Source organism: Pseudorca crassidens, chromosome 7 (assembly GCF_039906515.1).
Source record: "Pseudorca crassidens isolate mPseCra1 chromosome 7, mPseCra1.hap1, whole genome shotgun sequence".
NCBI lineage: Eukaryota > Metazoa > Chordata > Mammalia > Artiodactyla > Delphinidae > Pseudorca > Pseudorca crassidens.
The window spans coordinates 88,939,416-88,966,941 of record NC_090302.1 but is presented as its reverse complement, the minus strand read 5'-3'; the positions used below and the strand labels follow the sequence as shown (position 1 = coordinate 88,966,941).

Sequence of the window (27,526 nt, the reverse complement as noted above, 5' to 3'; positions counted from 1 at the left end):
TAGTATCAACAGTGGAACTCATCTTGCACACAATGTCAGAGCACCCTGCAGGGTCCTCAGGTGAGTCATTCTCCTGGCAACGACTGTCAACAAAACCATTAATCCAAACTCTTTATTCAGGCTTTTAGACCCTCCTACAATCCGAATCCATTCTACCTTCCTTAGTTTCAGAATTCTTCTATTATACTTTTAAGATGCTCCCAACCAGACTGTTTACTGTTTCCCCAAGAAATGTCCATTTCCCAACTCTACTGATGTCTCCCTCTGTCTACCCCACTTTCGCTTGCCAGAATTTTGGTTCTACCTCAAAGCCCATCTCAAAAGCTTTATTGTAGCTACCTTCATATGTATCTCCCCCACTAACTCTAAGCTACTTGAGGCCAGGGACTAATTTTACTCCTCCTGTATTTCCTATGTTTAGTATAGGCATTCAACTTTTTAATCATATATTTTCTTTGTTCTATTTATATAGGCAATTTAATTATTTTCTTTCAACACCTGGGTCAATGGCCATTAAGTACGATTTATTTTCTTTAAATTTCTTATTCTCTCCTCTCTGGTTTCCAGTGATGATTCATTCTCCCTTTAGCAAACATTGAGTGCCTGCTATTGGCCAGGTGTGGAGGAGTGAATATAACAGAAAAGAATGGAATCCTTTAAGGAGTTTACTCTAGTGGAAGGCGGGGGTGTGTGTGCTCGTTTACATCATTTTCCCATGTCAACGTTTGGAACTTTCTTTGATGCCATAGGACCATCTATTTAGTCACTGAAGAGCAGTGATTCTCAACAGGGGCTAGAGGGCTGGTGATTTTGTTAAGGTCTAGAGACATTTTTGATTGTCACAGATGAGGGCATACTGGCTGCAGGCATCTAGAGGCAGGGGCCAGGGATGCTGCTAAACATTCTACAATGCACAGGACAGCCCCACAGTAAAGAATTATCCATTCCCAAATATCACCAGTGCCAAGGCTAGGAAATCCTGATGTGAACAAGTCAAAGAATTCTAAGCTTTGGGCCTTAGTAAAGCCATATAAAGGTTTGAAATAGAGATTTCTAAGTATACCAGGGAGATAAGTAAAAAAAGAGAATATAGCTTAGTTTTCTAAATAAGATACGTACATACACACACCTTCTCTCTTATATATTTCTAGACCCACGTTGCTCTTCATTTTGTTTTATACAATTAGAATTTATACAATGGAAAGAAATTAATTAAAACATACTACACATTCCAGCCTTAGTAAGAAATTGACCATAGGAATAAATACCATGTAATATGAAGAGGAGTTCCTTTTTTTTTTAAATTGGGATATAGTGGACATACAGCATTATATTAGCTTCAGCTGTACAGCATAATGATTCAATATATGTATATATTGTGAAATGATCACCACATTAAGTCTAGTTAACATCCATCACCATACATAGTTATACTTTTTTTTCTTATGAGAATTTTTAAGCTCTCTCTTAGCAACTTTCAAATATACAATACAGTGTTAACTACACTGTCCATGCTGTACATTACATCCACATGACTTATTTATTTTATACAGATGACCCTTGAACGACACGTGTTTGAGCAGTGTGGGTCCACTTATATGTGGATTTTTGTCAATAGTAAATATTACAATCTGTGGTTGGTTGAGTCCATGGATGCAGAACCGTGGATGGAGGACTAACTATAAAGTTATACACAGATTTTTGACTGCGTGGAGGGTTGGTTTGCCTAAACACCTCCCTCCCCATTGTTCAGGGGTCAACTGTAACTGGAAGTTTGTACATTTAGACTTCACCCATTTTCTCCACCCCCACCTTAAAGAAGCAATACTCCAGAATTTGAAAAATTAGATTTATTTTCCAATGGATTTATAGACAGAGTTTTATAAATAGAACAATTAGATGTAAGTGAATCAGAGTTCAGATAGAAATATTCTAAAATTCTCCAAATGTCTCTATATAGCTGGAATTAGTTTTTACTTATGTTTATGTTTTCTCTAGCAAGTAAGTCCTACGATGGATGACCACCTCTTAGAACATTATGTTATCCATCTCTTAGAACACTGGCATGTAGTACGTGTTCAAAATATATTTGAGAAATGGACAAATCAATTCCAGACTCACCAGTTAGTCACCTTGTGCAAGGCAGTGATGGCAGAAAGATGGTAGAAAGTTTGTGTTCAAACCCAGAGTCTAGTCAATTCCACAGATAAGTAGTCTCAGCTTGGCCACCTGGCACAGAGGCTTTATCTTTGAGTAAGCCCTTTATGCTTCTTAATTTAGGAGCTGTGTTGAAGACATCAAAGGGGTGACTGCTTAGGGAAATTGGCTTCATTTAGCCATCTTTTTTTTTCTCCCTTGTTATACCTGGCTCTATCAAACATTGTTTCTAGGTATTTTAGGGCCAGTATAGAGTTGAACTTGGCACACTGATTTATCTGCAAAGGTGATGGTAAATCTACAGTAATTAAGGATCTGTGATCTAGAAACGTGATTCTTTTGTACCCCGGTTACTTGGTATTTCCCGCTTGTCTCTAGAATAAATTTATTTCTTTGGAAAAACTGAAACTACCCTGTTGGTATTTTGCCAATTAGTGTAAGAAAATATACTGGAAGGAGTATTACTGGAGGGTTGAGTTTTCATAGGTCTGGAGTGTATTGTTCATCTTCATGGGCAGGAGTGCCAGCCAGTCCAGATTGGGAGGGCCTCCCTGGACCGCTTGGATGAGCACAGGCACCATGGTTTTTCAATCTCCTGTACCTATGTGAGCCATTAAATATTTCAATAAAGAATTTGCACGTGTCACCATTTTGAAATAAATTGCATCAGTCTGAGATTCATTTTTCTGAATTCCAAAAGTTAAATTTTGATGTATTTTGGAATTGGATTTTTAAAAAGAATACTACTGCTTGGAGTTAGCTGAATCATTAGGAGATTAATATAGTAGGCTGAATAGACACTGAATACAAATAATGTTGGTGTTTCAACACTCCTTTTTTCTTTTAAATTAATTTTTATTGGAGTATGGTTGCTTTACAATGTTGTTAGCCTCCACTGCACAACAAAATGAATCAGCCAAACACATACAGATATCCCCTCCCTTTTGGACTTCACTCCCATTTAGGTTACCACTGTGCACTAGGTGAGTTCCCTGTGCTATATAGCATGTTCCTATAAGTTGTCCATTTTATCCATAGTATCAATAATATATATGTGTCAGTCTCAGTCTCCCAATTCCTCCCACCCCACCCCTTTCCCCCTTGGTTCAACATTCCTTTTTTTTTTTGCGGTACGCGGGCCTCTCAGTATTGTGGCCTCTCCCGTTGTGGAGCACAGGCTCCGGACGTGCAGGCTCAGCAGCCATGGCTCACAGGCCTAGCCGCGCTCCACGGCATGTGGGATCTTCCCGGACCGGGGCACGAACCCGTGTCCCCTGCATTGGCAGGCGGACTCTCAACCACTGCGCCACTAGGGAAGCCCTCAACATTCCTTTTATTATTTTTATTTTAAAAATGTATGAAGTTTAACTTGCATTTCTTTTAGGACATTCACTCTCTTATTTAATTTTTTAACAGAGAAAGAAAAGTTTTATTATTGAATAAGCATTGAAACAGATTGCAGTTGCATCACAGGCAACCTGCTAAAGAGATTGCAAAGAAGAAATCTCACCCTTTTATGTAGGCTGGCAGATATAATACATTACATATATGCTAATGTCATTATCCAAAGGAAAAATAAAACTTCTGTTTTGACAAGGAGGAAGTTATATGTTGGAGCTAAGTGCCTAGGATTTCTGAGAAAACAGGGAGACGGGGTGCCACCCTCTTATTATTATAATTTTTATCTTTATTTTTTTAATTGTAATAAACTATAACAAAAGTTTTACCATTTTAACCATTTCTTATTTTTATATTAATTTATTTTATTTTTGGCTGCGTTGGGTCTTCATTGCTGTGCGTGGGCTTTCTCTAGTTGCGGCTAGCGGGGGCTGCTCTTCGTTGCATTGTGCAGGCTTCTCACTGTGGTGGCTTCTCTTGTTGCAGAGCACGGGCCCTAGGTGTGCAGACTTCAGTAGTTGGGGCGGGCGGGCATAGCCGTTGTGGCTTGCGGGCTCTAGAGCACAGGCTCAGTAGTTGTGGTTCAGGGGCTTAGTTGCTCCGCAGCTAAGCATGTGGGATCTTCCTGGACCAGGGTTCGAACCCATGTCCCCTGCATTGGCAGGTGGAGTCTTGACCACTGCACCACCAGGGAAGCCTGCCCATTTTAACCATTTTTAAGTGGAATTAAGTTCAGTAGAATTAAGTACAGTCTTCCCTCAGGTATATGCAGGGGACTGATTCCAGGAGACCCCTCAGATACCAAAATCCAAGGATGCTCAAGTCCCTGATGTAAAATGGTGTAGTACAGTGAGTACAGTCGGCTGTCCATATCAGCGGATGCGAAACCACATTCACACTGCTATGCAGCCATCACTACCATCAATCTCTAGAAATTTCTCACCTTCCCAAAGTGAAACTGTCCTCATTGAGCACTAACTCCCCATTCCTCTCTGCCAGCCTGTGGCAGCCGCCATTTTACTTTCTTGTCTCTATGAATCTGACTACTTAAGGCACCTCATATGAATGGAATCACACAGAATTTATCTTTTTGTAACTGGTTTATTTCACTGAGCATAATGTCCTCAAGGTTCATCCGTGTTGTAGTATGTATCAGAATTTCCTTCCTTTTCAAGGATGCATAGTAATTTCTTGTGTGGGATAGACCACATTTTGCTTATCTGTTCATCTGTCAGTGGACTCTTGGGTTGCTTCTACATTTTGGCTATCGTGAATAATATTGCTATGAAGATGGGGGTGCAAATATCTGTTTGAATCCTTGCGTTCAGTTCTTTTGAGTATATGCCCAGAAATGGAATTGCAGGATCATATGGTGATTTTATATTTTGAGAACTGTTACACCATTTTCCACAGCAACTACACCATTTTACATTCCACCAGCAATGTGTGAGGGTTCCAGTTTTTCCACATCCTCGCCAACACTTGCTTATTTCTGTTTTTTTTTTTTAGTAGCCATCTTAATTGGTGTGAAATGGTATCTCGTGGTTTTGATTTACATTTCCCTATGATTAATGAAGTTGAGAATCTTTTCATGTGCCACTCCCTTATTTTAAAAGACATTGTTTTTCCTTGCTTTTAAGACCACTGCAACCAATTCTTATAGAATAACCAAGAGCTATATAAGGTAAGACGTTTATTCAGCCATGATTACAGATTTCCTGAGGAGGAGAGGTTTACTTTTAGAGACATTGCTAATGTATGTCATGACACTAAAATTGCTCTTTTAAAGTAAACAACAACAATAAAAATCTTCTACCAAGTTAGCATTGACTTTCATGTTCTCACTCTTCAGCTCGACTTGAGTAGGGAGTAAGTAGCCTGAGTAAGTTTTACCCACCTCATACATAGTGTCTAGAATTCTGCTGGATAAGGTCAGAGCCTGATTTTTTTTTTTTTTAACAAAAGAATTTAGGTTGACTTATCCTTTTACGTTCAGGTTAACTTATATCTTTTAAAGCCAGTAGCTGGTTGGAGGACGTGTCACATTATTCCCTGAGCCTCTGTAAAATTATTCTAAAGAAAAACCACATATGATATTTTTTTCTTTGTGTCAGAAAATCTCTTTATGACAACTCATAGTGTTTCAGGTCCTGCATGAAAAGTATGAAGAAGTAGATCCTTTCTCACATAGCTTACTTGAAAATAAATAGTACCTGACATTTATCAAGTGCTTATTATTTATGAATGATTCTGAGCTGTTTACATGTAGTAACTCATTTAATCATCACAGCTACCCTATGAGGTAGGAGAGTACTATTATTTTTGCAGATGAAGAAATGGAAGTACAGAAAGTATTAAAGTAGGCAGTGGAGTTCACCTGATGCCAGAGACACAAAACCTCACTGTACAAGTGCTTCTTCACTGGAGATTAGGAGTAAGTAACGGTGTTACATTTTCATTCTTATAGGACTTTCCCCATAGCTGCTTTCAGCATTAATAAATAATTACATTCACAAAGTAAGCTTGAGAATTTTTTAGTCATTATTCTTTGTAAAAAATACTGAATTTTGATGTATCTGCCTTTTTAATGATGAAACTTAAAACTATTGAGATAAAAAGATTTACCTAGGATTCTGTGGCAAATATACAGTTACATAAAATTATCCCTAGCTAAATACAAAATACTTCATTGGGACCAAAAATGGGGCGTTTTGCCAGCTACTGAAGATCTTCAACACTGATTGCATACACCGTGTTTCTTGGTGACGGATGGGTGGAGAAGTGAGGCGAGGTGTTTGGTGGTTCCCAGCCTAGTTGTGGCTACCAAAGCACGTATCAAGTGGGCTTCCCTGGTGGCGCAGTGGTTAAGAATCTGCCTGCCAATGCAAGGGACACAGGTTCGAGCCTTGGCCCGGGAAGATCCCACATGCCGCAGAGCAACTAAGCCCGTGTACCACAACTACTGAGCCTGAGCTCTAGAGCCCGCAAGCCACAACTACTGAGCCCACGTGCCACAACTACTGAAGCCTGCGCGCCTAGAGCCTGTGCTCCGCAAAAAGAGAAGCCACAGCAGTGAGAAGCCCGCGCACCGCAACAAAGAGTAGCCCCTGCTCACCGCAACTAGAGAAAGCCTGCTCACAGCAACGAAGACGCAACACAGCCAAAAATAAAAAAATAAAATAAATAAATTTATATATTAAAAAAAATAGTAAAAGTTGAATGCTCTGTGCACTGTACTCAGGAGCTCTACGGTTTCACTCCCTTGATCTGAAGTTGCATTTTGATGCAGTGGTGATGGCAGCCATGGCAAAAATCAGTCAAGGCCTAGTGCCTTTAAGGTGGTAGGCGGTCTTTGGTCACTAGCCTGTGGTTTTCTGTGAGGAGGCTATGCATAATTCCAAGTCTGGCTCGCTCTCATAGGAGGCCTTAACCCTTTCTTTATCACCTGTGAGTAGATAGGTCTCGGCATAATTTTTTAGCTTGCTTTTTATACTCTTTGGGAATTCAAATTGAAATAATCTTCCCAACATTGTATTTCATAGTTTTTACTCATTTCTAAACTAAGAATTAAGAACTAGACATACCATTTTCATTAAGCATAATGTGCCCAGCCTGAGCCAGGAGCTGGAAGGCCAGGGAATTGGAGAAACAGAACACGGGGAATAGGGTGAGTAGAAGAGATGGGAAACAGGAGTGAAAGGCATTCAGACCGGAAGAAAGACACACTGAAAGGAGAAAGAACAGCGATACCCTGTTAGACCCTGATTCCTAGAAGCTTAACCTCTGGAATTTAATTTTTTTTTTAATTAAATAACTACCTCTCAGGTTCTGTTTTGATGCAATCCAGGCGTTTTCCTATCCTCACCCAAACCTTGCATCGAGTCTCCTCTGCACTGCATCCAATTCTTTGCCCCTGACTCTACCAGGCTCTTTGACATAAATCTTGAGGAATTGTTCAGTGGGCCTCTTACAGGTATTCTTGGTTGTTGGACTTTATTCTTTCATTCATAGGTTTATGCTGTGTGTGGTGGGCTTTCCTACTTCCCTTAGTTGGACTGTCTGGGGAGAGTTGTGTTTTCACATGATAGACTCTCGGAGACTTTGCCTGCCAGGCCTTTCAGTGCTTTGTTCACATGATGAAATAGCTTAAAACAGTCTCTCACTTAGTGTCTTGTAGACCAGGGGTCCCCAACCCCTGGGCTACGGACTGGTACCGGTCCATGGTCTGTTAGGAACCAGGCCGCACAGCAGGAGGTGAGCAGCGGATGAGTGAGCAGAAGCTTCATCTGTATTTACAACTGCTTTCCATGGCTCACATTACTGCCTGAGCTCTGCCTGCTGTCAGATCACCTGCGGCATTCGATTCTTATAGGAGTGCGAACCCTACTGTGAGCTGCGCATGTGAGGGATGTAGGTTGTGTGCTCCTTATGAGAATCTAAAGCTTGATCTGAGGTGGAGCTGAGGCGGTGATGCCAGCTCTGGGGAGCGGCTGCAAATACAGATTGTCATTAGCAGAGAGGTTTGACTGCACAGAGACCATAATAAATCAGTTGCTTGCAGACTCATATCAAAAGTCTTATCAGTGAGTGGCAAGTGAAAGGAAGCCCAGGGCTCCCACTGATTCTGCATTATGGTGAGTTGTATAATTATTTCATTATATATTACAATGTAATAATAATAGAAATCAAGTGCACAATAAATGTAATGCACTTGAATCATCCCAAAACCATTCCTTCCCCCCACCGCCGCCTCCAATCTGTGGAAAAATTGTCTTCCAGGAAACTGGTCCCTGGTGCCAAAAAGGTTGGGGACCGCTTTTGTAGACTATTGTGTTTTTTTTTTTTTTTTCTTTTTAAAATAAACTTCTTACTTGGGAATAATTTGGGGTTTATAGAAAAGTTGCAAAAATGGTACAGAGAGTTCCTGAATATCCTTCACTCAGCTTTCATGCATCTTAGCATCCTATGAGCTAGTACAACTGTTACAACTAAGAAATTAGCATTGGTACAGTACCATTAACTGCATTATGTATTTCATTCAGATTTCTTCCATTTTCTACCTGTATCCTTTTTGGATTCCCTGTTGCCTTTAGGCGTCTTGTCTACTTACTGATCTCTGATCTGGGACAGCTTCTCAGCCTCTGCTTGTCTCTGTGGTGACCTTGACACTTTTGGAGAACTGATCAGGCATTTGGTAGGTTGGCCTCCAGTTTGGGCTGTCTGATATTTTCTTGTGATTTGGGGAGAATGCTCCAGAGGGGCAGTGCCCTCCTTCCGTATATCTACTGGGCGTCTGCTCAGTGACATGCCTTTTAGTGGAGAATGGTATTTAGAAACCAGATCGGGGTACAGATGTTCTTTCTCCTGGGGTGTTGCTGCTTCTAGGTTCTCTGCTGACACCTGGGAGATATAGGTGTGTGTTTATAGACTAATCCACGTGCACACACTTAACCTCTAATGATTTCTGTGCCTGTCTGTCTGTGTTGTCATCTACTTGTCGGTTCTTACGGACATCTCCATGGCTAACCCAACACTACAGGGTCATGCTAGCCTCCTCCCTTTGCACATTTGTAAGCCCATTCTCTGATAGGGAGACACTGAGGTCATCTACCATCCATTTACCCCAACCTTAACACATGTGAAAGTGATTTCAGAGTTGTTCATTGGCACCCCTGTGACAGACGGTTTATAATACAATTCGATACATTTGTCAGTTTGCATTCTGGCCTACCATCCCTGACTGCTGGCTGATTTTTTTTTTTAAGTCGTGTATATTAAAGTTTATCCTTTGTATGATATGTACAATGATGTGAGTTTGTACAAATGCAGAGTCATGTATCCATCAGCCAGACTCTTTCATTTAGGTGTTTTGTGGGGTTTTTATTTCCCTAATTGAGTAACTGCTACACCACACTTCCATTGTTCACTTGTTGAAAAGGATTGCATCTCTGTTACCTTGTGGTTTTTAATGCCATGTAGCCTTCCTCAGATAAAGGCAAAATGGATTTTAACCAGTGGGGAAGAATACTAGAATTTCAGAAGTTGAAAGAATCTTAAAGATTCATTAATTTTACATTCCTAGCTAGGCAGGTTGGACATCAAGCCAGAACTGGAACCTGGACATTTTGGTTCTCCTCGCCATCCATATCACTCAGGGTACCTGAGATAGGAAAGATGAGCACGACAAGGGGCACAGATTGCTCCACCTTGCTTTATTATTATTATTATTTTTATTGAAGTATAGTTGATTGAACTAACACAATGTGTTAGTTTCTGGTGTACAGCAAAGTGATTCAGTTATACACCTTGCTTTAGATTTGAAGTCTGTGCTTACTTAAGGGCAGAGTTCCTTTATCTTTTGTTTTAGGAGATTAATTCTAGCAGACAATTATTTGTTTAATGTTAGGTGTGCTTTGGGGGAGGATTAAGATATTATTAACATTTGCAAATTAGTCTTGTAGTGAGTTATTAATAGTTCATTCACTTTGCTTATTAATGCCAGGCTGAAACCAAGTGTTCTGAATGAATGAGAAATTGTGTTTGGGGAAGGGTCAGTGGAAGGAGGTGACTGTGGAAAGCGCTACATTCCACTCCCCAGAGATAGATGAAACTGCTCTATAAGGCTCTACTGGCTGTTGGTTTCTACTGTTTAGAGTTTATAGTAATCTTTATAAATAATTTAAAGACTGTTTGGGGCCCCTGAACTGGGACTCCCAGAGTTTTTCGTTTCATAAATAGTTTTTACTGTGTGCCAGGCACCAAGCTAGACCCTTGATATGTAGATGAGCAAATTGTGTGCCTTGTCTTGCAGGAGACGGATGTGAAAGGAGGAGTATTTGCCCCCAGTGCGGTGGCATAGAGGTGGCCAGTGTGGGCGTGCATATATGAGGGCTGTTTCAACTTTTTATTAGATTTTTTTCCTTTAAAAAAGTTTTTTTTCTACCATAATTCAAAAAGAGTCATGTACCACAATGTTCATTGCAGCACTATTTACAGTAGCCAGGACATGGAAGCAACCTAAGTGTCCATCAACAGATGAATGGATAAAGAAGATGTGGCATATATATACAATGGAATATTACTCAGAGATAAAAAGAAACAAAACTGAGTAATTTGTAGTAAGGTGGATGGACCTAGAGTCTGTCATACAGAGTGAAGTAAGTCAGAAAGAGAAAAGCAAATACCGTATGCTAACACGTATATATGGAATCTTAAAAAAAAAAAAGGTTCTGAAGAACCTAATGACAGGACAGGAATGAAGATACAGACGTAGAGAATGGACTTCAGGACACGGGGAGGGGGAAGGGTAAGCTGGGACAAAGTGAGAGAGTGGCATGGACATATATACACTCCCAAATGTAAAATAGATAGCTAGTGGGAAGCAGCCGCATAACACAGGGGGATCAGCTCGGTGCTTTGTGACCACCTAGAGGGGTGGGAGAGGGAGGGGATATGGGGATATATGTATCTGTATAGCTGATTCACTTTGTTATAAAGCAGAAACTAACACCATTGTAAAGCAATTATACTGCAATAAAGATGTTAAAAATAATAATAAATTAAAGTTTTTTTTCTTTCTTTTTTTTTTAAGTATAATTGTGCCACCGTGTACAACTGTATTAGTTTTTGCTTACTCCCTTTCAGTCTTTTTCCATAGGTGCAGTTTTATGTGGTTGTATGTAGCAGATATTGTATTCTGAAATGGTTTTGCTTAATATTTTATTCTAAGCTTTTCTCAAGTTTCTCCACAACATTGTGTAGTTGCTGTGTTTACCCAGCTCCTTAATGTTAACTTATTTTTCCCATGGAAGGCTACCCTCACCCTTTTTATGCTCCCAACGTTTTTTATCAGATACGTTGCTTTCTTAGGCTTTATTTCCTGGCATAAGATTGCTCCAGAGTCAAAGAGTATGAGTGCTTTACAGCTCTGGAAATATATTGCCTGTTGTTTTACAATGCCCACAGCCTTCCTTGAAAACCTGCCAGATTAGATCTGTCCCTGCCTGCTCTGACTCCATTGCCTACTGCTTTCCCCTGGGTCTCTGGCATGAGGCTGCAGACACCACACTCAGCTCTGAGTCAGTATACCTGCTGTTCCCCTGCTTGAACACCCCACTGAGTGACCACACAGGGCTACCTCCTCCTTTCCCCTCCAAGGGTTGTTGTGAGGATAATGAGGTGATGTTGTGAGGTATGCAGAGAGTGGGTGCTCAGGGAGGATGAGTCTCTGGACCGCTCTTGTCCTGGAGCTGGGCAGAGCTAGGTTCTGAACTGCTGGCAGCCTCAGTTTCCTGGAAGAATAGGTTAACAAACTCTCTTGCAAAATATAGCTTGTACAGTACTCAACTCATACATTTAATTTTGCCCCATCTCCTCTACAGGATATCTGGCTCTATGAAGCAAGCAGCCATGCTGCCTTTTCTAGAACTCCTCTGAGGGGACTGGAGCTAGGGGGTGGTAACTCACAATCTCTCTTCATTTCAGGGCCTCTTAGGAAGATTGTGCAGACTTAATATTAAAGATGTCTGGAAAACAGGAATTGCTGGTGATTTTTAAATGCCTTAAGACATTGCTGTAAATATAAAGTTTTATGTAATAAAGTGATTTGAGGTAGAGAGCATGGACTTGGAGATTATCATTTCTAGATGAAGCTGGGCTAATTAAAATAAATTTTAACTGTAGTTTTCTATTTTAGTGAAAGTACTCTTTTTAGACTGAGATAAAACAGCATCATCCTATTCTAAGACAGAAGAGTAATTGACTAATTGTATGTTGTTATTGTTTTCTTTGTAAAGCAAAATATTTTTATCAAAATACTTATTAAGAGAATGCAAAAAATTATTTTTCCTTTAAATATGCATCTTTAAAAGGACTGCTTTGCCGCTGAGATTTCATTATAACTAACTTTCTAACAAAATTTGCGAAAGTCAGTGAGAAATGAGAGTAACTCTACAATGATGTCCATCTAGTAGGTGACCATTGAACACTTGAACTTAATTTTTAATGTATTTTAAATTTTAATTCAGTATAGCCACAAATCGGGCAGTGTAGTTCTAGAAATTTATGTTTAAGGGCACTCACTTGTTTTTTACCTTTAGGGCTCTATGGAGAGTTAATTTTCCACAGCTGAGTCACCCAATTAAGTTTAAAATTCTGTTTTCTAAAATACCTTTATCCATTGTAGGGGGAAAAAAAAACCTGCCAAATTTTAGTTGGTTAAATGAGTGTGGGTAACAGCAGGAGAGGAATTGTCTTTGACTTTATATATATAATTTTAGGAAAATGTTTTTCAATGCCCTTTGGTATGGTTTTTGGAATAGAGAAATTCTGGGGGCTTTTTGCTTTCCTGTGGGCGTTGCTTCTCAGCCCTCTTTAGTATGTGATGGACACCTGAGATAGATGGGGTTGACCTTTCACAGTGGGAGAGCCAGTAGAAGTAAGAAGCTTTAGCTTGTAGTTTTCATCACTAAAAAGGCAGTAAATTTAGACCTAGCCTTCACAGTGGTCCTGAACCTGGTGCCATACCACCAGGCCTGGTCCTTTGCACAGAATAAACGAGTGACAATTATTTGGGGGTAAACATGTTCATTCTTATTATTACCCATATGCTGAGTGCTTCAGGGTCTATAGTAACTAGTAGGTAGGTGATGGATAATACTTGGCTTTTTTTTTTTTTTTTAATCCTTCTGGTTATTTCACCTATTTGCTTTGACTTACTTTGAAGAAATTATTTTGTTTTCACTGAGAGTGGCTGGCTTCTTTCTGTCTCCGTCCTTTACACTTCTTTATTTTCCTCTTCTGTCTCTTTTTTTCCCATCTGTCTCCTTTCCTTCAAAATACTGTCACAGAGGCCACCTGGGATTGTGTATTTTTAAACAGGGTGATCTTTGAACTTGATAAGAAATTGAAAGTTAATTTGCAGTCTGGATGGGATCGTAAGTTACTGACCAGGAGATTATTTCCCACTGAAATTTCTTATTTGAGCAATGTGCTGCATACTTTATGATTGTTAGTTTTGACTGTTTGGCTCTCTTGTATAGCTTCCATATCTGGAATTTACAGATTCTGTACAGATATGTCTGTGTATTTAGCACGTGCTGAAGTGGTGCCTGGCCTCTGACGAAGTGGTCTTCTCCCTTGCACAGGTTGCACAGAGCATCGAGGATCATCATCAAGAAGTGATCGGTTTCTGCAGAGAAAACGGCTTCCACGGCTTAGTTGCATACGACTCTGATTATGCCCTGTGCAACATCCCCTACTATTTCAGTGCCCATGCCCTAAAACTGAGCCGGAATGGGAAAAGTCTCACCACAAGCCAATATCTGATGCACGAGGTTGCCAAGCAGCTGGACCTGAACCCAAACCGCTTCCCTATCTTTGCTGCTCTGTTAGGTAGGTGGGCAGTGTGAAAATTCATTTTATAAAGGAGTTCTGTACTCGGGACATACTGTTGTTGTTTTTTTTTTAATTTCAATGCTAGAATGTTTGGGATTGTATCTTACTTAAATTTCAAAAAAACAGGGAATGGGCTGGGCTTCTCCTCAGTAACATTCTTTACTCATTATTTTTTGGTGTCACTGAAAATGTGCTTCATTTGTTCTTGTTTGTTTATGTATTGTTCCACTTAGGCCGATAAACTAATTTTGTGAAAAAAAATGCCCTTAAAGTTTGGGGAAAATAACATTTAAAAATCACAAGTGTTAACACAGTCTCACTTATGAAAATTAAACATTTAAACCTTTGGCACAAATTATGTTTGTTATAGAAGAAAATATGCTGTGAAGTTAGCACTGTCATGTTTTCCCCTCATTTTCAGGATTCTCATTACTTTAAAAGGAAAACAACAAAAATAAACTACGTTACCTTGTTTCCAGTGCCTGCATCTTAAGTAAATGTATACATGTCTTTAAAAACTCCCTTGGAGGGGGCTTCCCTGGTGGCGCAGTGGTTGAGAGTCCGCCTGCCAATGCAGGGGACACGGGTTCGTGCCCCAGTCCGGGAAGATCCCACGTGCCGTGGAGTGGCGGGGCCCGTGAGCCATGGCCGCTGAGCCTGCGCGTCCGGAGCCTGTGCTCCGCAACGGGAGAGGCCACAACAGTGAGAGGCCCGTGTACCACAAAAAAAAAAGAAAAGAAAAAAAAACTCTCCCTTGGAGGAATTCCTTATGCTGAATACCTAGAAAGGATGAAATCTGGTTTCAACTAAGATTTTATATATTAATTTCTTTCTCTTAAAAATAACTTGGCAATAGGTAATATATTTATTTATCACTTTATGTCTGTAGTTTATAGTTATTTCTTTCTTTTCTGTCCACTTCCCTTTCTTGTGCTTGGAATGTACATGTTTCTAGCTACTTGAATATCCGGCTCTAGTTTGCTCAGAGTTTGTAAAAATTATGTCCACAGTATAAGTAAATGTGTTCTGAGCAAAGCCCTCCTGTGAGTAAAATCCATGAATTTCAGTGATGGGATTGAGGGCTGTTTGGGACACACAGGCCCTTTTTGAAAGATGTGTGGTCTCCAGAAAAGTGCGATCTTATTGTACTCTCTCAATTTCTGTTCTAGTGCTTAGCAGCCTGATCTGGTCATGTTTAAGAGGGGGATTATATTGTGGGTTATTTTTAGAAATTCCTAATTATCAGATTTTTTATAAACATTCCAAAAAAGTTTTATACAACTAGAAATTATAGTGAGACAGCCATAATTTTTCATATATTATTTGGTGATAACATTTCAAACTGTATAACTACAAATCAATCAAAAACTTTCTGATTTTACAAGTTGTCTTTATTTGGATCTAATCTCAAATACATGTCTTTAAGTTAGTACTTGGCTATTTTCTGTCCATTTTCTTAGTGAACTCTTGTGACTTGGGATTTGGAGGATTAAAACCTAATTTCTAAATGTATGTAGTACTTTCATATTTTCAGACATTAAAATATAAAAGGATATTTCCTCAAATGTTAAAAAGTGATGGAGTGGATGGGCACATTATGAAAAGTTTCATGTTTACTTAAATGTTACCACAGTTGACTTTAAGTGAATGGGAAAATTGTATGCTTTTAGAATATGGATGCCTTAACTAATTTGGGAAGGATATTTGTTTATCTTATTTAAGGAAACATTGAATAAATTTCTTGGGAGATAATGCCAACTAATACTTTTCTGGCTAACTTATTTTGTGAAATAGTAAAAGAAATGAAAAACAATAGTAACGTTGTGAATAATTTAGTAATAAATTAAGGCTTGGAATTTCTTCAGAAAATTTAGGCAAGTTATAGATAAACGCTTAATTGGGTGAACATTTTTAGTTTAGATTTTGTGTAAAAGTTTCAACGTCCTCAAATAAGAAAGATTATTTTTCCAATAGAAAGTATAATTTCTCCTTTTTTGTAATAGAAGGTATAGCTATATAAGTTGTTTTGTTTTAGAAAGGTTGAGTGAAATACTCATTTAAGTATTTGACCCAAGTTTTAACAGACTGTTCTTTTTTTTTTACATCTTTATTGGAGTATAATTGCTTTACAATGTTGTGTTAGTTTCTGCTTTATAACAAAGTGAATCAGCTATACATATACATATATCCCCATATCTCCTCCCTCTTGCATCTCCCTCCCACCCTCCCTATCCCACCCCTCTAGGTGGTCATAAAGCACTGAGCTGATCTCGCTGTGCTACGTGGCTGCTTCCCACTAGCTATCTATTTTACATTTCACGGTGTATATATGTCCATGCCACTCTCTCACTTTGTCCCAGCTTACCCTTCCCCCTCCCTGTGTCCTCAAGTCCATTCTCTACATCTGCGTCTTTATTCCTGTCCTGCCCCTAGGTTCTTCATAACCTTTTTTTTTTAGATTCCATATATATGTGTTAGCATGTGGTATTTAACAGACTATTTTTTTTTTCTTTTTTTTTTCTTTTTTTTTTTTTGCGGTACGCGGGCCTCTCACCGTTGTGGCCTCTCCTGCTGCGGAGCACAGGCTCCGACGCGCAGGCCTAGCAGCCATGGCCCACGGGCCTAGCCGCTCCGTGGCATGCGGGATCCTCCCGGACTGAGGCACGAACCCGCGTCCCCTGCATCGGCAGGCGGACTCCCAACCACTGCGCCACCAGGGAAGCCCTAACAGACTATTCTTGATGTTGGAATTGGCTTAATATCTTTTCAGATAGAAGCTTCAAAAACAAATCTCAGATACTTAATACTTACTTCACAGTAAAGTTCTATACATTCCATGAGCCGAGGAAAGCAGTACAAAACTCGGTAACTGATACAATTAGGACTTAACTTTGCTCTTCTGGACATAATGACAGTTTGGTACATCTGTATCATGTATTTGTGTGTTTAGAGTATTATGATTAGCAGTATTGCAAATGAACTCACCTTGTTTTGTTTTCTGTTAGCAGCTGATTAATGAATCTGCTTAGTGTGGAGATGACTAAATCATAATATAAAAATTACAGAATTATTTAGGAAATTACTTCTTCTAAATTGTATCAAGACCACTAACAAACCAAAGATGTTAGTGTATCAGGCATCCAAGCACTACACTGAAGGGAGAATGTTCCCTGCAAAATGTAGTTTCTCAGCTGAATACACTTCTTATTTGTGACACAGCCCTGGTGATAGTGCATAGAGCTGATTGGCACTTCTTGATAGCACTTGTAGTCTGTGCTTTGTACACCTATTTGTGGGTGGTGCTGGAAATTACGGGAGGAGGGTGTTGATCCATGTCACAGGCAGCAAACATTGTCACTTAACCTTCCTTAGATTTTATAACTATAGATTCTGCCTCTGCTGTTGAACCTACTTCACAGAATGCAGTTTGAACCATAGTCTCTCATAAACAAATGAAAAGTTGTTTCAAATTGACATTTGGCATCTGGCATTATCAGACTGACCTTAATACTGTGCTGGGGAATTACTTAGGTTTTTATGCAGTTTATTCAGTTTGAATGCTGTTGAGCCTCTACTGGAAATTCACGTTGTGCTTGAGGCAGCTGCAAGAAGTCTGTCTGCTGTATGTTGCTTTGTATTAAAAGATGAAGAAATATTCTCAATTTCTGTGTGGAAGTTTTATGTGGTGTATCAAATGAGGTGGTCCTAAGAAGTCATATTACAAAGTCTGAAACTAACAAAGATAACCTACAAATTATAACATGCAATGATACTAAGTTTCCCCTGTGTCACTCATGATGATGGCTTTTATGGTATCCCTGTTTGTATTCCAGGAAATCACATTCTACCTGATGAAGATCTGGCTTCCTTTCATTGGAGTTTACTTGGTCCAGAACATCCACTAGCCTCACTTAAGGTACATATTCATTTCATTTCCAACATTTGTTGATTTTGATATTACTTTCATAATATAAATAATGTTTCTTTATTGTAGAAGGAAATATACCACAAAATTAGCAATATCCTGCTTCCCGCTAACTTCAGAATCTGTGTTGCCTTAAAAAACAAACAACCTGCCTTATCTTGTTCCCAGCACCTATATTTTAGGGAAATATATAAATGTCCTTAAAAATTCCCTTAGAGGAATTCTTCATGCCGTATACCTAGATAGGTGGAAATTTTTTAGCTAAAGTGTTTATGTATTAATTTTCTTACCTACAAATATTAATTTTTTTCAATAGATAATATCATCTTCTGTTAGTCAGATCAACATCTTACATAGTTTGATAAGTTTCATAATTTTCTTACTAATTTTTAAATATTATAAAAATCTATTTACAGTTTTAATGCTTTTTTTTTTTTTTTTTTTTAGTTTTAATGCTTTTTGAATGATGGAGGAGACCCAAGTTCATTACAGAAGTGGTCCATTTGTACTATTTTGTTAATATTATTTTCTTATTTTTCTCCCCTTCCTGTTTGTGAAAGTAATGAACATCCAAGAAGATTCTCTTAACTTTGATTTTCTAGAGTGGGAAGGTTTACGGTTTGATGTGAACATAGTAGTGAAATTGGTATGAGCCACTAGGGAACTTGGAGTTGTACTTGTTAGTGGCTTCCTGTGATTTTCCGTATTCCCTTTGCTGGGTAAAGTGGCTCTGGTGTTCTCTGCTTTTTAGTGTTGTGATCATAGCTGCCACTTGTTAGGTGGGGAGCTGGGAAGTCGGGACCTACACTGGCTGGCAGCCTGGGCCTCAGTTCCTCATAGTAATAGGGAGGTTGCATGGAATGGTTTCTGAATGCACTTTTCCTGTTGTCAGAATTGCCCTCCAAATTGGAGTTTTTGTGTTTTAGCTTATAGTGAGCTTTTGTGATACTTGCAAGTTCAAGCGGTATTCCTTTCCTGCCTCTTTCATCTTGTTACTTGCTGCCTAGAATCCCCTTTCTTTTCCATTTCTTATTGATGGGTCCTGATGTGTTCCTTTTTATCCTAACAGTTCTTTGTATGGGGCTTTTCCACTTCTGTTCAAAAGTCAGTTTTTCTCCTCTTGTTAGAAATTACTTGTTTTCTTTTGCTTTTTTGTCCTTGAAGGGGTACAGCTTTCTCTTTGCTATTGGCCAGAGTGTTCTTCATGTGTGTTTTCATTTACAGAGTGCTACAATTTGTAATCTTGATTCCAAGCTCCTGGTGATACCATTATTGAATTGCAGAATGGGAAAAGTGTAGTCTGAAATCAGGTGGACTCAGAAGTATTGTGCTCATTAGGTTCATTAAGCAGTATGCTTTTATAAGTTGAGACAGAATGAAGGCTTGTTTTTTAGAAGGTTTGTAGAGTTTTGAGTAGCAGGGGTGAGAGGCTCCCAGGATCCCAGACCATATACATATATCTAAATTGAGCTTGCCTTCTTTCATGTATCAGAGGTTAGGAGTGAGGAGCTGTTTGAATAATTACTGGAAAACCAACTCAAACTATTGGTAGGTTACAAACATCATTATCATGTATTTTTCCTAATAGTTTGTTAAGAAAAATACTAAGTATGTAAAAAGTTGAAATAGAAAATGTCTATCCATATATCCACCATCTTGGTTAAACAGTTTTTAACAGTTTCTTCTAAAGTATATTTGTATGTGTGTGTTTTTTTTTTTTTTTTTTTTTTTGTGGTACGCGGGCCTCTCACTGTTGTGGCCTCTCCCATTGCGGAGCACAGGCTCTGGACGCGCAGGCTCAGCGGCCATGGCTCACGGGCCTAGCCGCTCCGCGGCATGTGGGATCCTCCCGGATCAGGGCACGAACCCGCGTCCCCTGCATCGGCAGGCAGACTCTCAACCACTGCGCCACCAGGGAAGCCCTGTGTGTTTGTTTTTTAACTCAACTATTTGGAAGTAAGTTGCAGATATCATAACACTTCACCTGTGAAAACTGTGGTTTATTTCACCACCACCTAAAAATAAGGATAATCTCTTAATTATATTATTATTATCACATTAACTAAATTAGCAATAATTCCCTAATGTCATTTAATATTAAGTCCATGTTCACATTTTTCTATTGTTCTCTGAAAGTTGTTTATAGGATTGTTTGTTGGTTTTTATTTTAAAGCAAATCAGATTTTTTTTTGCATTATCATCATGTGTATTTTAAATATTAGCTGGGTGTTTTTATGGCATTGTGAAGCAGTCCAAAACAATTTTTCAGTGACTTGATAAGTTGTAGGATTTTTAAAGTCATATTCTGAAAAGCAAAGCATTTTAAAAAATTGCATAACTTTTATGTTAAAAAATTGCATAACTTTTATGTTTTGACCTTTTATACATAGTTTTCTGTGTGTAGTATTGTTTTAATCATTTTAACAAAGACTGTGGGATATTGAATGTGGTTTTTTTCTCATGAACATTACTACCGTATAGAATTATCTGTATCCCATCTGCTTTTTTAGTCTCTTCTTTTTCACAGTAATAAAACTAACTACATCTTTTGAAAATTTGGTTAGTTGTTGTTTATGAAACTTCCTTATGATTTTTGTTTGTTCCTTTTTAACACAGTATGTTGTATACACAGCTTTTAAGGATACCTGATTTTGCATACCCAAGTTCAAGCATTCCTTTTATCATCCTTTATTTTGCCAGTGTTTCACCAAAGTCATATCTACTAGTTTATTGTTCACAGAGGGTTGGTGTTATATGAACTTATTATCTAATAAATTCAAATCACCCCTTAACATGTAATACCATAATCTTAGCCCTGTCAACATTTTAACCATTGTATTCATTTTAATGGTTTTTGTGTTCCTAAACTTCATATTCAGTTTCATGTATTTCAGGTTTTTATCCCTATCAGTCATTCATGACCCCCCCCAAGTACTTCTGGCCCCGGAGTCCCTTCACCATTTCCTTCACGTTGGACAGGCTACTTTGCAAGTTTTATGCTCGCCTTTCCTCTCCCCAGACCTCCCACATGTGTTGTTCTCCTGTACAGCTAATCAGGTTCTATTTTGGTCTCTCTATACCACCACCCCAATTGTGGCAAGCAGGCAGTGTGCCCCTCCCCTGGCACACTGCCTCCCCCCCGCCACTCCCCCCAGGCCTAGCTCTGCCCATCAGCCCCAGGCCAGGCAGGTGCTGGTTTCTCTTGAACTCCTTCTCCCTCTGTGTGTCCAATTAAATTAAAATATGTCCTTGAAAGCCCCCTTGCTTGCTTCTGCCTCTTCTCAAAGATCTAAGTGCTAGCTCTTGTACATCTCTCTTTCTGATTTAAATAGTCTTTAGTGTTTATTTATATAACCCTACCTTCAGGTTCACTTATTTTTAGTCACCTTCCTTTTTTTTTTTTTTTTAATTTTATTTATTTTTGGCTGTGTCGGGTCTTCGTTGCTGCGCACGGGCTTTCTCTAGTTGCGGTGAGTGGGGGCTACTCTTCCGTTGTAGTGCGTGGGCTTCTCATTGCAGTGGCTTCTCTTGTTGTGGAGCACGGGCTCTAGGCATGTGAGCTTCAGTAGTTGTGGCACACGGGCTCAGTAGTTGTGGTGCATGGGCTTAGTTGCTCTGCGGCATGTGGGATATTCCCGGACCAGGCATCGAACCCGTGTGCCCTGCAGTAGCAGGCAGATTCTTAACCACTGTGCCACCAGGGAAGTCCCAAGTCACCTTCCTTTACCAGTATTATCTTTTCCCTGAGGCAGCTGTATACCAGGGCAGTCTGTCAGGTCAGATTAGGAACGTTTTGTTTTAAATTTACCTAGAGTTTTACCAAAGTTATCTCTAACTTTATATTTTTTACATGCCACCAGAAGTCACTGAGTAATCCTTTTTACCAATGTCTTTAGGGACAGGATGTGGCAATTGACCCCGGGGAGGAGGGAGTATGGTTCTGGGTGAGTAGCATGTTAGGGTCCCTAGGAACGTGGAGGTGGACAGAAGAGCCATCTATGTCTCACCATGCAGTCCATGCAACCCCAGCATTCCCAAGGTCAGGGCACATGGCAAGGCTCACAGTGGGCCCTCAGGATGAAGCCTGGACTCAAAGGATCTCCTCTCTCTTGGCTTCCCTGAAGGGGAAGCGGGTAGCAGCTGCACCTGCTGTGATCAGTGTCCAGCCAACCAGTGATCTTCATATCCACCGTACGTGGCCCCTGTCTGGGTTTCACACTGGAGCCAGCTGCCAGAGAGAAGAGCAGCATGATTTCAGGCATTTTGAGTTTTATGGTATATCTAACGTACTATGCAAGCTTACTAGAGTGAGATTGATGATCAGACTTTCTGGGATCCCTTTTGAAGGAAAGTTGAGTATAAATTGTGCATGAATAGAAAGATGGGCTTCAATTATTCTGAGTTCCACCTTTTAAGGCAGGGGTCCCCAATCCCCGGGCCACAGACCGGTCTGTGGCCTGTTAGGAACCGGGCCACACAGCAGGAGATGAGCGGCGGGTGAGCGAGTGAAGCTTCAACTGTATTTACAGCTGCTCCCCATCACTCACATTACCGCCTCAGCTCCTCGTCATATCGGGTCCGCTGCGGCATTAGATTCTCATAGGAGCGCGAACCCTACTGTGAACTGCGCATGCTAGGGATCTAGGTTGTGTGCTCCTTATTTGCAGGAAAACAAGCTCAGGGCTCCCACTGATTCTGCATTATCGTGAGCTGTATAATTATTTCATTATATAAATGTAATAATAACAGAAATAAAGTGCACAGTAACAGCAATGCACTTGAATCATCCTGAAATCATCCCCCTCCCCGTCCGTGGAAAAATTGTCTTCCAGGAAACCGGTCCCTGATGCCGAAAAGGTTGGGGACTGCTGTTTTAAGGCATTGCAAGAGGTGGCAGTTTGGGCACTTAAGACCTTCCAAAGAAGGAATTCCTGCTTGCATGTTAGTGTTAATTGAAGTTAACTCAATATATTCCTTTCTCAAAAAGTCATCCTGTAGTTTCATAAGAGCTAAGAAGTACTTCCTAAAATCTAAAGACTTTTCGGGCTCTAGAGAAAATAACGTTAGGGGCCTGGAAGGTTGAAAAATTCAACCATTATGCATTGTGGAAGTGAGAGCTATTTATAATTGCACTCCTGGAAGAGAACCACTTTTAACAGATTGATATTTGGTACTCCAGAATTGTTTTTAAATGTACATCCTGCTAATATTATTATTATAATGTCATCATCGTCATGTATTCAGTGAGCTGCACATTCTTAACAGTCTGGAATTTCAGTGCACAGATTCATGGTACTGGGCTTTAAGCTTTTAGGTCGTGGAAACTTGCTTCTAGTAAGAAGTCTTATTCTTTGCTCATTTAAAATTTATATGTGGATATCCTTAAATGGAAAATAAAAGACTGAACTCAAAAGATTTTTGCTTGTTTATATCTTCCCATCAGAGCTTCCTTCCCTGTCCCCATTTGGTTTTAAAGTGAAGATGGGGGACTTCCCTGGCGGTCCAGTGGTTGAGACTTCGCCTTCCAACGCAGGGGGTGCGGGTTCAATCCTTGGTGAGGGAGCTAAGGTCCCGCATGCCTCAGGGCCAAAAAACCAAAACATAAAACAGAAGCAATATTGTAACAAATTCAATAAAGACTTTAAAAATGGTCCACATCAAAAATAAATAAATATTAAATAAGTAAAGTGAAGATGGAAAGGTTGGCATTCTGAGGAATCTGCTGAAATCACTGGGACTCAAGAATAGCTTTTCTGTCTCTGTTTTACAGATTGTGGGTGGATCACAGGTCACTTTGCTGGGAAGGAGGGACAGAGTCATGGGAAGGGTTTGTGTTCCCTAGGTGTTACAGGATTGCTTTCAGTTTAGCTCCTTGCTGTTGAGGGACTGGGCCTGCCCTGGGCCTGCGGGCAGAATTCTTCCGAGTGAGCTGAAATGCATGACCTAGCCAGAGGAGGGGAGATTCGCGGTCCAAATGCAATCTGAAAGATAGAGTGTTTATAGTGCCCGACTTCTGATTCCTGGGGTGGTGAGTGATAGGGTCAATGAAACAAAAAGAAGCTTATTAGGGTATTTTTGCTTTCTCTGTTTCTTCTCATGACCTGGAATCTTCTAGTTTTATGTTAAATAAGTGTCATATTCTCAGTTTCAAAAATGTGTGCAGACACTGTCAAGCATATTTCCTCCCCTGTGGGTCCAGAAATCTCCGCCTTGTTTATAAGTAGGCCTTCTCCATCACTCTGACTGCAAGAGATACTTCTCTTGGAAATGTGGCTCTTTTGGCAGTTTCCCGACCCTGTGTCTTGGGTGCGCACACATACACCCCTCATCTTGCCAGTGGTCTGTCTGCTCTGAGCACTCCTAGGCGGCTCAACTGGAGATGTCACTTTTCTTGAGACTAGCCCAATCTGGGTCCAGAACGACATGTGACAGAATTGGGGTTTGCTGGTAGTTTACTTCCAAATTGCCATTCTTGGTTAGAGTGTTTTTTAAATTTTCTTTTTATAACAGTTTTATTGAGATATAATGACATATCGTAAAATCTACTTTAAAGTATACAATTCAGTGGTTTTTAGCTTTCACAGAGTTCGTGCAACCATCATCACTGTCTAATTTTAAAATATTTTCATCACCTCAAAAAGAAACCCAGTATCTTATCTGTTAACAGTCACTCCCCATTTCTCCCCCTCCCCTACCCTCTGGCAACCACTAATCTACTTTTTCCTCTGTGGATTTGCCTCTTCTGGACATTTCATATAAGTGGAATTATATGACCTCTTGTGTCTGGCTTCTTTCATTGAGCATAATGTTTTTTCAAGGTTCATCCACACTGTAGCATGTATCAGCACTTCGTTTTTTCTTTTTATGGCCAAATAATAGTCTGTCGTGTGGGTATACCTACCATGTTTAATCCATTCATCAGTCAGTGGACATTCAGGTTGTTCAGCCACATTTTGGCTTTGTGATGCTGTGTGAATATTCAAGTACAAGTGTTTGTGTAGACATGTTTTCATTTCTCTCAGGTGTATACCTAGGACTGGAATTGCTGGTCATATGGTAATTCTATGCCTAACATTTTGAGGAACTACCAGACTGGTTTCCACAGTAGCTATACTGTTTATACTCTTACCAGCTATGTGTGAGGTTTCTGACTTTTCCACAACCTCGTCAACACTTGTTATTGTCTGTTGTTTTATTTTTAGCTGTTGCAGTGGGTGTGATGTGGTTTTGATTTGCATTTCTCTGATGACTAATGATGTTGAGCACCTTTTCCTGTGCTCACTGTCCATTTGTTTACCTTTTTTGGATAAATGTCTATTCATACCTTTTGTCCATTTTTAAATTTTTTATTAATGCGTTGTAAGAGTTTTTAGAAAATATATTCTGTATACAAGTCTCTTATCAGACACATAATTTGCAAACACTTTCTCCCATTCTGTGGGTTGTCGTTTTACTTTCATAATGGTGTCCTTTGATAACTCTTCTGAGACTCAGGCAAGGTCAGCGTCCTGGAGATTACCCACAGACAACTTGGCTGCATATTGTCTCCAGTAAAATAGTGTCTGCTCTACTGCAGCCTTCTAGGCCCAGAGTCATATACTGGGTCTTCTCCCAGAAGAGCTCCATTTCCTATCGTACACTTTTAATATCCCTTCTTCCTTTTGTCTCCATTGCTTCTGTCTTTAGTATTCTCATAAGCTGACACTTGGCTCTTTTGCCCGTCCTGGGGCCTTCTGCCCATTTATTTGTTCACTGTTTCTTCCCTAGCTGGCCTGGACCTCTTGGTGGGTCATCTTGAGCTGGTTGTACCAACATCACCCTTCTCTTGCTCCTTCTTCCATCTCACCTGCCCAGCAGACCCCTCCACCCTAGATAGGTACTATCTAGAGAAGATTTGAGAACCACACAGCTAATGGATGCCACTGCAAACTTATGGTCTAATTTTAAAAAGATCTAAATAAATGAAGAAATGTGTGTGTTTATGGCTCAAAAGGTTCTGTTGTTATATAGATTTACTGCATCCCAATCAAAATCCAAGCAAGCTTTTTTTTAAGTAGAAATTGAAAAACAGATTTTAAAATTCATGTGGAATTGCAAAGGACCTAGAATAGCATCAGAGATGTTGAAAAGGAAGAACAAAGTGAAAGGACTTAGCATTAGACTCACTTTAAAGCTATAATAATCAACTCAGTGTGGTACTGACATAAGGGTAGTTGAACAGATCAGTGGAGCAGAACAGAGTCCAGAAATAGACCCATATATATATTTAATTATTTTCACCAGAAGTCCCTAAGTAACTAAATGGGGAAGGGTTAGTTTTTACAATAGCTGGATATCCATATGCAAAAATTAAAAGAATATAAAAATTATTCTAGAAGAAAATATAAGAGAGGATCTTTATGACCTTGAGTTAGTCAAAGATTTCTTAGTTAAGAAAGTGAAAAGCAAGCAACAACAGTGGGAGAGGAGCTATTTGCAGAATATTGTCTCTGGTAAAGGACTTGTATCCAGAATGTGTAAAGAACAACACAAGAAGAAGATACACTACGCAACAACAAAAAAAGATGGGTGAAATTTTGAACAGACGTTTTACAGAATATTTAGTAAGCACACAAAGAGATGCTCCATGGAATTAGGGAATGCAAATTAAAGCCATCATGAGCTACACTACCTGACCACTGGAATGGGCCAAATGAAGGAGACAGATGATGCCAAGTGTCAGTGCGTGTCAGCACCCATAGCTCTGAGATGTGGCTGTTGGGAAGCAGAATCCAGAATGGTCACTTTGAAAACAGTCTGGTAGTTTCTTACAAAGTTAAACGTATACCTACCATATAACCCAGCAATCCCGCTGCTAGACATTTACTCACGAGAAATGAAATCCTATGTTCACAAAAATAATTGAACCTGAGTGTCCTGGCAGCTTTATCCATTGTAGTCTCAAACACACCAAGCAGTAGTCAGCTGGTGAATGGATGAATAAATTGTGGGACAGTCATACAATGACATGCTGATAGCAGTGAAAGGAACCAACTACTTTCTTATAATATGTATGAATCCTAAAAGCATTATCTTAAGTGAAAAGTCGAACACCAAAGAAATACATATGATTGATTTTATGTAAAACCCTGGAAAAGGCAAAAGTATGGTGATAGAAAGCAGGTTAGTGGTTGTCTAGGGCTATGATGGGAAGGGGCACAGGGAACTATTTGAGGTGATAGAAACGTAACACTTCATAATTATGGCGGTGGTTACACTAATGTATGCATTTATCAGAGCTCAGTGAATTATGTGCTTAAAATTGATGAATTTTACTTTTAAGTAAAATATCTCAGTAAAACTGATTTTTAAAATTATGGTCTCCAACTTCAACCAAACTATCAGTGTCAGCAGTTAATCCTTTTATTCTCCTTAATATTTATCTTCAACATTCATCATCTCTTCAGACCTCTCTTCAGTTTCACGCTTTCTCTTACAGAGAGATCCTTTATCCGAGGATGGTGAGAGTCCTCAGCTTCTCGTTCCCCTGTTTTCATTCTTCTTCATCCAGGCCCATTTTACTTCCTGAGACTAGACTATCCTGACATTCTTGAGCTGTTGTCACTGAACACATCCAGGGAGCCCTGCGTTACTTCGTCCAATCAACTCCTT

General features: G+C 39.6%; 1 protein-coding gene across 3 annotated transcripts in view; it reads left to right on the top strand.

Moving 5' to 3' along the window:
• FAM120A (family with sequence similarity 120 member A) overlaps window positions 1-27,526 on the top strand; it is a 104,433-nt gene that overhangs the window by 6,709 nt on the left and 70,198 nt on the right. For all 3 annotated transcript variants that reach the window (XM_067744893.1, XM_067744892.1, XM_067744894.1), the window contains exons 2-3: window positions 13,701-13,947; window positions 17,784-17,866. In XM_067744893.1, the coding sequence (XP_067600994.1) occupies window positions 13,701-13,947; window positions 17,784-17,866 (330 nt within the window). The remainder of the gene's footprint in view (window positions 1-13,700; window positions 13,948-17,783; window positions 17,867-27,526) is intronic.